The sequence below is a fragment of the Piliocolobus tephrosceles genome, chromosome 10 (genome assembly GCF_002776525.5).
Source record: "Piliocolobus tephrosceles isolate RC106 chromosome 10, ASM277652v3, whole genome shotgun sequence".
NCBI lineage: Eukaryota > Metazoa > Chordata > Mammalia > Primates > Cercopithecidae > Piliocolobus > Piliocolobus tephrosceles.
In genome coordinates this window covers 104,011,297-104,025,305 of record NC_045443.1, presented here as the reverse complement: position 1 = coordinate 104,025,305, position 14,009 = coordinate 104,011,297, and the positions used below count along the sequence as shown (strand labels likewise).

Here is a 14,009-nt window from a genome sequence, read left to right as displayed (position 1 = left end):
AAGACCAGCCTGACCAACATGGAGAAACCCCATCTGTACTAAAAATACAAAATTAACCGGGCATAGTGGCACATGTCTGTAATCCCAGCTACTCAGGAGGCTGAGGCAGGAGAATCGCTTGAACCCAGGAGGCAGAGGTTGCGGTGAGCCAATATCGCACCATTGCCCTCTAGCCTGGGCAACAAGAGCGAAACTCTGTCTCAAAAAAAAAAACAAAAAAAAGAAAGAAAAGAAAAAGAATTAATGTTTTTACAGTTAAAGGAATTACAAGAGATAACAAGTCAGGCATGAAATGTTTGCCTTCAAACATGCAAACTATTTCATTCAGATGTTTCTTCCTCTTACGTGAAACGAAAACCAAATTAACCTTCATTAAAGAAAGATTTTTGACATAAAATAATTAAATCACCTGTCCTGCCAATTCCAGTCGCTTGTTCCCATAATAATCTCTGTCATCAACTTTATTATCTCCTTGGGCCAGAATTACTCTTCGCACCATCACTGCAGTATAGATACATTTGGCTCGGAAATTGAATTCCTTAACCTGTAAGTCAGAAATTGGAGAAAAATTTTGAGAAAATGGACACTAAAATTTAATGTACCGCAAGAAAAATATCAATATTATAACATTTAAGAAAATACTGAATTGTTATGATTCTCTCCATTCAAATAAATTCAAGTAGTCTGGAAACTTACTGAGTTGAGATGACTTTTCGTCGTTGTCCTCAGTACCTGTGAGTACCTTTGTGTCAAAGATGACTACTATCAACTCCTTCCCTTCCTATAAACTTTATGCCATTTCTTCATTAAAAATGGAATCTATAACTCCCTTGGGATTGGCCTATAATTAGTTTAACCAAGAGAATACAGCAGAAATGATACCAGGCCAATTCCAGAATTAACCTTTAAGTCAACTGGCAGTTTCCTTTTCCTTTCTCTTAGAGTCCTGAGACACTACATGAGAAGTCCAAAACACTCTGTTGTGCAGACAGAGGCTACATTTCATTTAGTAAAATCCCAATGAAATGGAAAACCAAGAAGGAATCAGAGATATGAGTGAAGATGCCATCTGGAATGTCCAGCCCAGGTGACCTTCCAGATGACTCTAACCTCAGCTGCTGTCTGTCTGCCACTTCGTAAGAGACCTGAAACGTGAACTCCCTCCTCCACCTTAAGTTAAGCTCAGTCAAACCACAGAATCATGAGATATACAATAAACAGCTACATTAAGCCTTTACGTTTTAGAATTGTTTATTATGCAGTGATAAGAACCGTACTACAATGTTGTCTGGCATGCAACAAATACCTGCTGAATGAATGAACAGAGAAATGAATTTGTAGCAAATGTTCTAGTCAATCTTCTCTAGCAGAAACACTGAAACCCATATGAATGAATGGCTCAATCAGTAAGTTGACTCAGAACTGATAAAATACTTGCACTGGTTTGTTTGGAGAGGCAAAAAAACTGAAGTAGATCCTTTCACTACATCTAAAAAGGCAAATTTTGAGAATGTAGCCTGAGCTTCTGCCAATTCCAAGGAGTATTTATAGGCTTTTCCACAGATGATACATACTATTATAAAATTTCCTTTTTACTTACCTTAATCATTTAGTAAAATCCCAGTGAAATCTCTTTTATTAAGTTTATCACTATGACAATAAATCAATAGATTGCATTAAAAAAAAAAACAAGCAGGCATTCTCCTTCATACATTTTGTTGTTGCTGCTAAGTAATTCCACTAAATAATGTAGGATGTTAGAATTCTGTATGTGTTTCAAAAACTCCATTTTCTTTCAAAGGAAGTTTTATTTCTCCTCTAGGTCAATTTACTCTCTTTCTATTACTGAGAACTTTGGAATATGTTAAAAGAAATGTGTTTGAATGTGGTAAAAGAAAAAGTAGCCCTAAAAGCTACTTTGTTATCTTGTACCCACAAAACAATTACATCAATAAGAAGGTATTTAAAAAGAAAAGTCTCTTGTCCATCAATAAGAAGGTATTTAAAAAGAAAAGTCTCTTGTCCATCCTCAAAAAAAAAAAAAAAACCCTCTACAATCATAACACCAGTTACTACAATACCAAGCAGAAAAACTCAGTGTCTGGGCAGCTATAAGTAATTTACATTTTCAATTGCTATTTCGAAAGCTGTGTGGTCCTCCATTTAAGCACATCTAATTTACATTTTATTGTTCTAATCTTAATGTGGTAAGTTACATGGAACAACCAACTCTTCTAGTTGTAGTTATTTTTCTTGTTAATGAGAAAAATAAAGCAAACTTTCATTAACAAAATTTTCGATTTTCAACAAAACCCATTTCACATTTTCCTTTTGCATAAACACTGGCAGATTCTCCCGAGACATTTATAAGTAGAAATAAATATGGATATTTGTGGAAAATGCCCCTACTGAACTGTATAATGCCACTTCTTGATTAGAGGTGCAGTCCATCACCCCCTTGGGACTGAACCCTAACTTACTTCACTCCCCTTTTTAATGACTATATGCTAGAAAGCAAAACCCTAGGTCTAAATTGAAATGAGTTAATACTTAGCACTGTTCCCACAGTCATATGATGAGTGGGGATCCTCTCAATTCAGCAGCTGGTAACACTTTCTGGGAGAATGCTTAGAGTAGTTCAGATACTCCTTTGTGGGATACTAACCTGTGGATTATCTGAAAGGAGGAGAAAAGAGGACTAACAAATGAACTCGGAATGATGAAACAGAATTGTTGCCTGTTTCAGAACTCTGGAGACCTTTTAATACTACATTAGAGGAAAAGAGTGGTCTGGAACTTAGGCATCTTGGAGCCTAATCACCCTTAGAGCAGTGGTTTCTAAACTTTAGCATGCATAATCATCTGGAGGGCTTGTTAAGACGCTAGGGTTTCTGATTCAGTAGGTCTACGGTAGAGTTTAAGTATTTCTCACAAGTCCCCTGTGATGCCAATGCTACTAGTCCATGGAATGCTCTTTGGGAACCACAGACCCCAAGGAACTGAAAGGCCAGGATACCAAGACAAAGGCCTCTGGAGATACCAAGACAAAGGCCTCTGGCAGACAACCCAGCAGAGACGTGGCTGACACGCACGGCGCGGAGCCAGCAGGAGTGGGGTTGTCATGGCCGCCCCAGGTGCCCGCAGCGGGGAGCGCACGGCGGCAGGATAACCCACACCGCCTTCCCCGCCGCCCCGGGGTGGGTCAGAGACCCGGACCCAGGGCGGCACCAAGAGTCGGGAGCCTAATCACTCTTAGAGCAGTGGTTACACTACTTCTGAAATTTAAAATATTGACTGTTAACTTTATGAAATTATAAAATTCAAAATGGTTAAGGAAAAAAATACAATATTTAACAGTAGCATCACTAACCAGAGGAGTGTTGTCAATACTGTATATATTTCCTTCATCTTAAGCAACTATTTTCTTTTATGAGAACAAATTGATCATATAGAACATTGTTTTCTAACCCATGTCCATTTTTTATGTTTTTATACACCCTTTTATTTGACTGAATGATTTTAATACTATCATATTATTTACTAATAAAGGTAACTATTATATTTAATTAAGATTCTATTATTTAATACTAAGGTTTCCTGAAAAATTTTTGTCCTTGTCCTTGTCCCGCCCGCAAGGACAAGCACTGAGAACTACTGAGTATCTGCCCATGCTTTTCCCTCTACATAGACACACCTATACAATACTTTCCAAATGATAGTCATTCAAGTTCCACCATCACAAATATCTCTGTTATACATATTTATGTAACATGTTTAATCATCTTTAAACAACCAATTTTAAGCTAAGTTTCATCCTATGCAATAATACCATAAAATCACATATACCACACCAATGGATTTGATGCTAGTTGTATTCTTTCTAGTAAGTACAAAATTACTCACATAAAAAAATGACCCTGTATCACGAAAATCATCCTTTATATCACACTTAGGTAAAGACTGTCCAAAACAATTCTGGAAAACAAAGATCTTTTCCCTGATCCATCTATTCTGACTTTATTCCTCCCTGGATTATGTATAACCGAGCTTTTAAAATGGTCATTTAGGTTCCATGCAACCAGAGAAAAGTATGAATTTCGTTTTGTTTTTTTTAGTCGGAGTTTTACTCTTGTTGCCCAGGCTGGAGTGCAATGGCATGATCTTGGCTCATCGCAACCTATGCCTCCCAGGTTCAAGTGATTCTCCTGCCTCAGTCTCTGGAGTAGCTGGGATCACAGGCATGTGCCACCATGCCTGGCTAACTTTGTGTTTTCAGTAGAGATGGGGTTTCTCAATATTGGTCAGGCTGGTCTTGAACTCCTCACCTCAAGTGATCTGCCTGCCTGGGCCTCCCAAAGTGCTGGGATTACAGGTGTGAGCCACCGCGCCCGGCATGTCTTTATTAGTCTAACTAAACAAGCGTTAATATCGGCAGGACTCTATCAACTAAAGCTCTTTAATTAACCCAACATTCTTCTCAGTTATAGGATGAAGGTAAGCGTAGCTCCTAATAGCTACATGGGGAGCTGTGGAAAATACACAGCTTTACATATATTATATCTTTGAATCATCATAAGAACCCTGCGATAAAGTGGGAATTACTTTTATTATGCAGATGAGAAAACTGAAGCTTAGAAAAGTTCAGATTTGTCCAAAGTTCATCAGTTAGGATGTAAGAAACCAGGATTGAACAATTATGTCTCAGACTCCAAAAGCCCTTGTTGTTTCTACTATTCACTTTTGCTATTTTAAGTTTCAGACTCTTTCCAATCACCCAAAAGAGCTTAAAATTCAGTTCAGACCTAGCTTTAATATTCAAAATTTTCTAATTCTTTAGATTAAATCAACGACATGCACAAATGGTAGCCAAGGGGCAGAATGAGAGACCTGTATTATTTGGATTGAAGGGTGTTTTAATACAGGAAAATCGGATCTGGATGCATTCAGGTAGTTACTCTCGACTTCCACAGATCCCTTGACCTTCCATTATTTTACAGTCAGCCCCTGAAGGTCGTGTTTGCAACCCTTGAATAAGACTATTCATGGACAGAACACGTGGTAACTCATTACAAACCAGACTATTTAGTTAACAAGACAGTCTAACAAATAATAACTCTATAACTTAGTAAAACATAACATTAAATGGGAAGAAAATTGAGGGCTGCCTCTTGCCAACATCCCACATGCCAATATGGTTGATCTCTGTTTAATAAGTTAATAAAAAGTAAATACTACATACTAGTCCAAGGTCAGAAGATAGGTTCTAGCCCTTACTCTTATCGCTAACCAGCTGGGTGACAACGCAACTCATCTAGCATGTTTGGATCAGAGAATCTTCATAGTAAGTGAAGGAGGCTGGATAATGTGAACTTTAAAATTCAAGGTCTAGAAGATGAACTCATTCAGTAAGCATTTTTAAACCTATCTGCTGTGGTGATGGTTGTACAATAGTGTGAATGTACTTAACTCCAGAAAATTGTACATCTAAAAAGGTAAACTTTATGTTATGTATATTTTATCATGAAGCATATTTTACTATACAATAAGCATAAGCATATTTTACATAAGCAATTTTACCATACAATAAAAAATAGGTATGGACAAGGCACTGTAAGCTTATTTTAATTTATTTATAAAACATGTAAGACATCATCTTTGTCCTTCAAAACCATGAAATCTAGTAGCAGTAGAAATCTAGTACTAATATATGTATGAACATAAAATAACAGTATTTTAAGACTGAAAGAATAACCACAAGAGAAGAAACATGATGATGCCAATACAGCTAACATTCTCCGAGTATAAATAAACTGCTGATAATGGAAGGTTATTTCTGGTGGGGCAGTACAGTCCTCTTTAGAATTTTCTCTTGAGGAATTAGATTTTAAATGAGGGAAACTCTTATCACAGTTCTTTAACAGGAATTCACAGATCTCACAGTCCTTATTCACAGTAACAGTGTTACTCACTGGGACATGGGTCAGAATGGTGGAAGCCAGGAGCTCTCTTGCTTCTTCTATTTTGGTTTTCTTTGGTCCACCTCCCCACATCCTTTGCCTTCTTACTTTGTTGCCTATATATTTTAATGCCTATAAAAAACAGATTATAATAACGTTTGAATAACATCATTGGAGGTAGTTTAGTAAGCACCTAACCACATGTACACTATGAGCAAAAGAGATAAAGACCCTGGTTATAGAGAAAGCTATACTGGGTCTAGTCCAAAATCTACATTTATCGTAAATCAGTGACAAAAACCATAGCACACTGCCTAATACACTGGTTCCCTTTTTATTTTTTGTTTTCTTACGAAAAAAATCGATACATTGTCATTGTAGGAAATTTAGAAAATACAGACACAAGTAAAATGTATGTGTGTGTGTGTGTGTGTGTGTGTGTGTGTGTGTGTGTGTGTATAGATGTACAGCAGTCATCAGTCCTTCACGCAGAGAAAACCACAGGTAAATTTTATAGTAGTACTTTTTTCCTCTCAAAAATGAATCATACCATGTAAGACCTCTACACTGAAAGCTACAAAACAGTGCTGAGAGAAAACAAAATCTAAATAAATTAAGGGTCATGACATGTTCGTGGATTAGATGATTCAATGGTATTAAAAGTGGCTTAGTGTTAAAATTCTCTCCAAACTGACCAATATATTCATAATAGTTAATTATACCCTTAGCAGGCTTAAAAAGCAAAAACTGACTAATTCTAAAATTCTAGATTCTAAAATTTTAGATTCTAAAATTTACATGGAAATGCAAAAGACCTAGAGTAGCTAAAACAATATTGAAAGAAAAAAGTTGGAGTATTATATTACCTGATTTTAACTATAAAGCTAAGTAATCAAAATAGTGTGATACTGGCACAAGGATAGAGAAATCAATGAAAGAGAATAAAAAGTCCAGAAATAAACACATACTAAAAGATCAGTTGACTTTTGACGAAAGTACCACAGCAATTCAATGAGGAAGGAAAAGTCTTCTCGATAAAAGTTGTTGAAACAACTATCCATAAAGTGAAAAATTAATCTCGACCCCTACCTCACAACAAATACAAAAATTAGTTTAAGATGGATTTTAGACCTAACCATAAAAACTATTAATAAAACTATAAAGCTTCAAGAAGAAAACATTGAAGAATATATTCCTAACCTTGGGGTAGACAAGATTTCTTTAAACAGAACACAGAAAGCAATAAACATAAAAGTGAAACAAATTTAAAAACCCTAAGTTTTTTCAAAATTAAAAAATAGAATTAAGCAAACAAATAGGGAGGGAATGGACTGGGAGAAAATACATAATGCTGACAAGGAAGTTAGTTACATCCAGGATTTGTTTTTAAAAGGACTCTTAAACTCAACAACAACAAGAAAACTCACTAAGGAAAATGAACATTTGGCTCACACTTCACAGAGAAAAAAATACAAATAGCCAATAAGCACATAAAGGTTCAACATCATTTGTTATCATAAAAATAAAAACTAAAACCACAATGAGATACCACTATATACCCATTACAGCGGCTAAAATTAAAAAGACTGACAACACCAGATATTATGAGGACATGAAGCAATCAGAACTTTCTATCAGGCTGGGCGTGGTGGCTCATGCCTGTAATCAGGCAGGCAGATCACCTGAAGTAAGGAGTTTGAGACTAGCCTGGCCAACATGGTGAAACTCTGTCTCTACTAAAAATACAAAAAGATTAGCCGGGCATGGTGGCACACACCTGTGGTCCCAGCTACTTGGGAGGCTGAGGCAGGAGAATTGCTTGAACCCAGGAAGTGGAGATTGCAGTGAGCAGAGATCATGCCACTATACTCCAGCCTGGGTGACAGAGTGAGGTTCCGTCTCAAAAAAAAAAAAAAAAAAAAGAACTCTCATATACTGCTGGGGTAAATGCAAAATGTTACAATCATTTTGGAACAAGGTATATATAAAAGTTACATACATATCTGCTCTCTGATTCAACAATTCTATTCTTTGGTACTCATTCACGAGAAATGAAACATGTCCACACATCCACATAAAGATTTGTTTATACAGTCTTATTCATAATTGCTAAAGACTGAAAAACACACCAAGTGTCTATCAATAGGAAAACAGATAAACTGTGTATATTTATACAATGAAATACTATGTTGAAATAAAGAGAAATGAACTACATGGATAACTGAGATAAAAAGGAACAAAAAGAAACAACTTGGATGAATCTCAGACAATAAGCTCAAAGAGTATATACGGCCTAATTCCATATATATAGCTCTAAAATAGGTAAAACTAACTTATGGTGCAAAAATCACTAATTTATGATGCCTAATTCCATATATAAAGTTCTGTAATTGGCAAAACTAATCTACAGTGCAAAAATCAGAATAGTGGGGAAAAAAATCAGAGAGTAGAGGTGAAGACTGACCAGGAAGGGGCATGAGGGAACTTTGTGTGATAAGGAAATATTCTGTATCTTGTAAAGTCATACAATTAAGATTTGTATATTTTAGTGTACATAAATTTACTTAAAATAACCAAGTAAGGGTGTTGACAACTTCCGAAGGTAGGCATTGGATACATGAGCATTTATAACACTATTATTTGCACTTTATATATGCTGAAATTTTTCCTAATCAACAGTGTTTAAAGAAGAGGAGTATGTGGTTCTTATTATTTTGGAACAACGATGTACCTTTTTTTTTTTTTCAGACAGGGTCTCACTCTGTTGCCCAGGCTGGAGTGCAGTGGTGTGATGTCAGTTCACTGCAGCCTCAATCTCCTGGGCTCAGGCAATCCTCCCACCTCACTCAGCCTCCAAAGTAGCAGAACTACAGGCACATGCCACCATGCCCAGCTAACTAAAACAACAACAACAACAACAACAACAAAACCTTTGGTAGAGACAGGGTCTCATTATGTTGCCTAGGCTGGTCTCAAACTCCCAGCCTCAAGTAATCATCCTGCCTTGGCCTCCCAAAGTGGCAGTATAATAGGTGTGACCCACCGTGCCTGGCCAAGAATGAACTTAAAAATAAATAAATAAATAAAAGAGACTCTCAGTTTAACAGAAGAAAAGGCTGGGATCTTTGATTATTTTGGAATTCCTGCCCAATTACCTGCTTGGGGTATTCCTTTCTCATGCTTCAAAACCTAGATCAGGTATCACTTCCTCTCCGAAGGCTTTCCTAACCCCACTCCTCTTTCTCTGCAGTTTTAATTCCTTATGCATTCAGGATTGCATATTTTAATTCATGTTCATATCACATTATGTTTTAATGATCTATTTACATGTATGTTTTTCCTGCTAGACTTGGTGGGTGGGAATTCCGTCATCTTTTTCTTTGACTCCCAGTGATTAGTACAGTGTTTGGAATTGAACGAAACTCCATCCCATGATAAGATTTGGACTTCAAATCTAAATCTTTCCCATTAAAAGGCCATTAGAGTATAAGATAAATTAAAACCCTGAAAACGCTTGCTGCAGTGACCTAGTAGTAAGTAGTAACTAAGTGAAGGAAGAAAGCAGGTCAGTTGGCAGGAACCGTGAGTAGACAGGCAGTTCAGTTTTCCCCAAACTAAGCTGTCTTCAATAAAGATTGACCTTCTAGTTTCCTTGTGAAAAAGGCTACAATTTTTCACTTGTTTGGGGGGAAATAGAGGAACACAGGTGAGGAGGGTATCCCTTGTGATGCACAGGCCAAGATGACACGCCTAGTGCCTCTTATCCCTCACTACAGCTAATACTTTCTTCTCCATATATTAGAGCCCAAGACAACGATGGTGTAAAACATACATGAACAACACAGAAAGAAGGCTTCAGGAACAGAAGAAATGTGAGAGAGACTACAAAGGGAGGCATAAAAAACGGAGTCTCGCTCTGTCAGCCAGGCTGGAATGTAGTGGCACAATCTTGGCTCACTGCAACCTCTGCCTCCTGGGTTCAAGCAATTCTCCTGACTCAGCCTCCCGAGTAGCTGGGATTACAGGCACCCACCACCATGCCCAGCTAATTTTTGTATTTTTAGTAGAGTCGGGTTTTCACCATATTGGCCAGGCTGGGTCTTGAACTCCTGACCTCAAATGATCCACCCACCTCGGCCTCCCAAAGTGCTGGGATTACAGGCATAAGCCACCGTGCCCGGCCAAAAACACAAAACCCCACAGGTTTTAAGCAATCCATTAAAGTGCCACATCTTCCAAAGTTCTATTATACAAAACAAAGTGTGATATGGTTTGGATCTGTGTCCCCACCAAATCTCATGTCAAATTTTAGTGCCCAACGTTGGAGGTGGGGCCTGGTGGGTGGTGGCTGGATCATGGGGATGGATTTCTCATGACTGGTTTAGCACCATCCCCTTGGTGCTGTCCTCCTGATAGTGCGTTTTCCCAATCTGGTTGTTTAAAAGTGTGTGGCACCCTCTCCTCTCTCAAGCTCTCTTGCTCTCATTCCCACCATATGAGACGCCTTGCACCTTCCTTTGCCTTCTGCCATGACTGGAAGCTTCTTGAGGCCTCCCCAGAAGCAGAGGCCGCTATGGTTCCTGCACAGGCTGCAAAACCATAAGCCAATTAAACCTCTTCTCTTTACAAATTACCCAGTCTCAGGTATTTCTTTTTTTTGAGGCAACGTCTCACTCTGTCACACAGGCTGGGGTGGCACAATCATGGCTCACTGCCGCCTTGACCTCTCAGGCTCAAGTGATCCTCCTGCCTCAGTCTCCCAAGTAGCTGGGACCACCGGTGCATGCCACCACGCCTGGCTAATTTATTTTTATTGTTTGTAGAGATGGGGTCTTACCATGCTGTCCAGGCTGATCAGGTGTTTCTTTATAGCAACGTGAGAACAGACTAATACAAAGTGTACTTACTACATTTTCATTTAGAATAGCATAGAATATTCATGTTTTCGTAACTGGTAATGTATGTTCTACATACCAACTATTTTGGATTACTTGCATCTCTATATTCTTTTATCAGTTTCAATAGCTAATATGTGCCTTAATCCAGCATACAGAGTACAAGCACTTTCAAAGTTATACTTCCCTTTCGAGGAAAAGGAACATTTGTCTTTTTATGTTAACTTCCCTCCATCTTTTCCTGCCATCTTTTCACTAATCTGACCTGATTTAATTAGCTGAAATTTTCTGTCAGAACCTATTTAACAGAAATAAATGAATGATTTTCCAACCTACTGTTCGGGCTCTGCTCAGCTTTACAATGCTAGGGTTATCTGACCCCAATGATGATGTTTGAAATAAAATGCATAATGGATTTCATTGAAGCCACTGGGAAACCATTAAGGTAAACTGCTCTTGTAGGGTACTACACAGCATTAAAAAATAGGGTATCTCCCAAAATGGAACCAAATATTCCTGTTTGCAGGGTAGATTCTACATTTTTTGCCTCCTGGATATTTCTTAATGTTTTCTCTTCATGTTCTTGGAACTCTTGGACAATATAACTTCAGTGTATAACAAAGATTCATGCCTACCAAATATTTCATTTTTGATAAAGGCCAAAACTAGAATCTCCTAAATCCAAACCACCCTTCCTGGTGCTGCCTGCCCTGTAACTGCAGTCAACTATTAATTAACTGTAGAAAAAGAGGAAGGCAGTGATGAGAATAATCCTTACTGATTTGTGCTTTGGAATTATATATTTACTGACCTATTTCAATCTTTCTAAATATCTAGTGTAGTCTACAAAAATATCAATACTGATTTGATTTCAGAATACATATTAACAGATATAAGCGGGAAATGCTTTCTCTACAAACATCCTGGGTGAAGAGAAAAAAAGCAGGCTGGAGTTTACGTATGTCATACGTAACCCACAGAACAGACAATGTACATGTGGATAGGTAAGAACTGTTTATTGTGATTCTATAGTAGGGAACTCCCACCTCCCAGGATGGCTATGAGGGATGTTACCTTTGATTTATACTTAGGAAAGCACTTGCAAATATGGGACTAAAATCCTAAGTATGGCTGCTAGGGCTCCCTCCATGTGGGAAGGGAAGTGCAATTACTTTTATTATGGGGTGTGCGTGTGTGCGCGCGCGCGTGTATTTCTCAATCTTCATCTTTGAGTCTTGTCTTAAAATTCCCAGGGTCCAACTAGGAGTGCCTGAGCAGGTCAATGAAGGCTCTGCAGCAGTAAAAAGGACTGATCCCGGGTTTTCCTTGCTGTCCAAAGCAGCACCGGGAATTCAGGAAAAGAAATAGAAACCACATACAACTGAATGCCTAAAGCAACTGAAGTAGGGCATATAAAAAGATATAAAAGAGAAATGCATGCACACACACACACACCCTGTACACGAGAGTTGCCATAGTTTAAAAAAATATATTATCACTCAGGCAAATAAGGAAAAATAAAATAGTACTTGCTATTATATCAAAATAAACACCTCTTGGCCATATATCCCTGTTCTAAGTTAGGCACCATAGGCTCCTAATTTGTCTGAGGAAACTCCTCCTCCAATCCTGACAAAAGTGAGTTAAAGAAACTTCACTCTTCCCATCTCCCCAATACCTTTCCCACATCCATGAGCCCAAAGCCATCACATCCGATGAGCTTTATCAATGAGCGGCATTAAGTCTCTAATTCCATTTCATAGCAAAGGACGACATGAAAAGACACACCTGCATCTGTGTGAAAATCTGAGCTTTCTGGCACTCTTCCAGACTGGGCCCAAATGCAGCCATCACGTGCTCCTCTGTTCCAATCATCTGCACAATTTCCTGGTCACTCTCAACACCCATGGCCTAGGAAGGAAAGAAAAGATAGAAAGAGTGTTGGCTTTGTGTTAACTCACTGACATTTGCTTATGCTAATTTGGCATTGTTTGTGGGTATTACTTCTAAGCAAAAGCTAGCTCTTCTCTCAGAAACGGTGCCATCTGGCATTGGCAGCCTTGCCCAAGCTGCAGAAAAACCTGAAACAGATATTTTGATTAGAAAGTGGAAAACAAACATTCTCAAACATTTTTTGCGTGTGTACTATCTGCTAAAATTTTTAAATATTCTAAGAGTTTCATCACAAAAAAAGGAGGCTGGGAGGTATGGTAAAGACAACTGGTCATGACTACAAAGGCAAACTGTAAAGACAAACAGCCAAAAGGCAGTGAATCAGAAAAGATGCATTGCTGAAAATAAGCAGAACCCCAATCAGTCTTGTCACAAAATTAATTTTTCTGAGCACTGTCAAATCACTCATATTTAGGCTAAAAGAATTTTTCCTAAAACATGTTTTACCTCACTATCCTAGAGATATCGAACCAAACTTCATGCAGGTTTCAAAGGAGACTTTTAAAAAGTTGGAACACATGGGCTGGGCATGGTGGCTCATGCCTGTAATCCTAGCACTTTGGGAGGCCGAGGCAGGTGAATCACCTGAGGTCAGGAGTTCAAAACCAGCCTGGCCAATGTGGCAAAACCTCATCTCTACTAAAAACACAAAAATTAGCCAGATGTGTTGGCACGTGCTCGTAATCCCAGCTACTTGGGAGGCTGAGACAGGAGAATCGCTTGAATTCGGGCGGTGGAGGTTGCAGTGAGCTAAAATTGCATCACTGTACTCCAGCCTGCGCAACAAGAACAAAACTCCGTCTCAAAAAGAAAAAAAAAGTAGGAACGCACTTAAGAGGTTTCAGAAACCAAGTTAAGTGTTTCAAGGTGGCAGCAGCAACGTAGGTCTTTGGAGATTCCATATGGTACTAGGGCTCACTCCTTCACACATTTGCCTGGAATTTTGCCATATCAAGGAACACAGCATAATCTCACTAAATCTCCCTTGCAAGAGTAATAGTCTACTTCTTAGAAGTGAGGGGAAAAGTTATGTTTGCATTAAAATTCTTCCTTCAGCTGTAGAGAAGACAAAACCAGAGGATAATTGTCTAGTTAGTGTTGATGCCCTAGTTCTCAGTTCTCCACACAAAAGAGAAACGAAGGGAAAATTAAATCCCAAGTTCCAGTGCAGAACATCCAGGACATTATCCTGAGTACAAGAGAG

The 14,009-nt window shown here is 38.3% G+C and overlaps 1 protein-coding gene across 3 annotated transcripts in view; it reads right to left on the bottom strand.

Moving 5' to 3' along the window:
- The window catches only part of POLR3B (RNA polymerase III subunit B), a 134,273-nt gene that overhangs the window by 89,625 nt on the left and 30,639 nt on the right, over positions 1-14,009 (bottom strand). For all 3 annotated transcript variants that reach the window (XR_002726770.1, XM_023194162.2, XM_023194247.2), the window contains exons 10-12: positions 12,641-12,763; positions 5,970-6,089; positions 410-544 (exon numbers count right to left, since the gene is read on the bottom strand). Coding sequence is in view for 2 of the 3 variants with exons in the window: in XM_023194162.2 (XP_023049930.1) it covers positions 410-544; positions 5,970-6,089; positions 12,641-12,763 (378 nt within the window). In the remaining variant the exon portion in view is untranslated. The remainder of the gene's footprint in view (positions 1-409; positions 545-5,969; positions 6,090-12,640; positions 12,764-14,009) is intronic.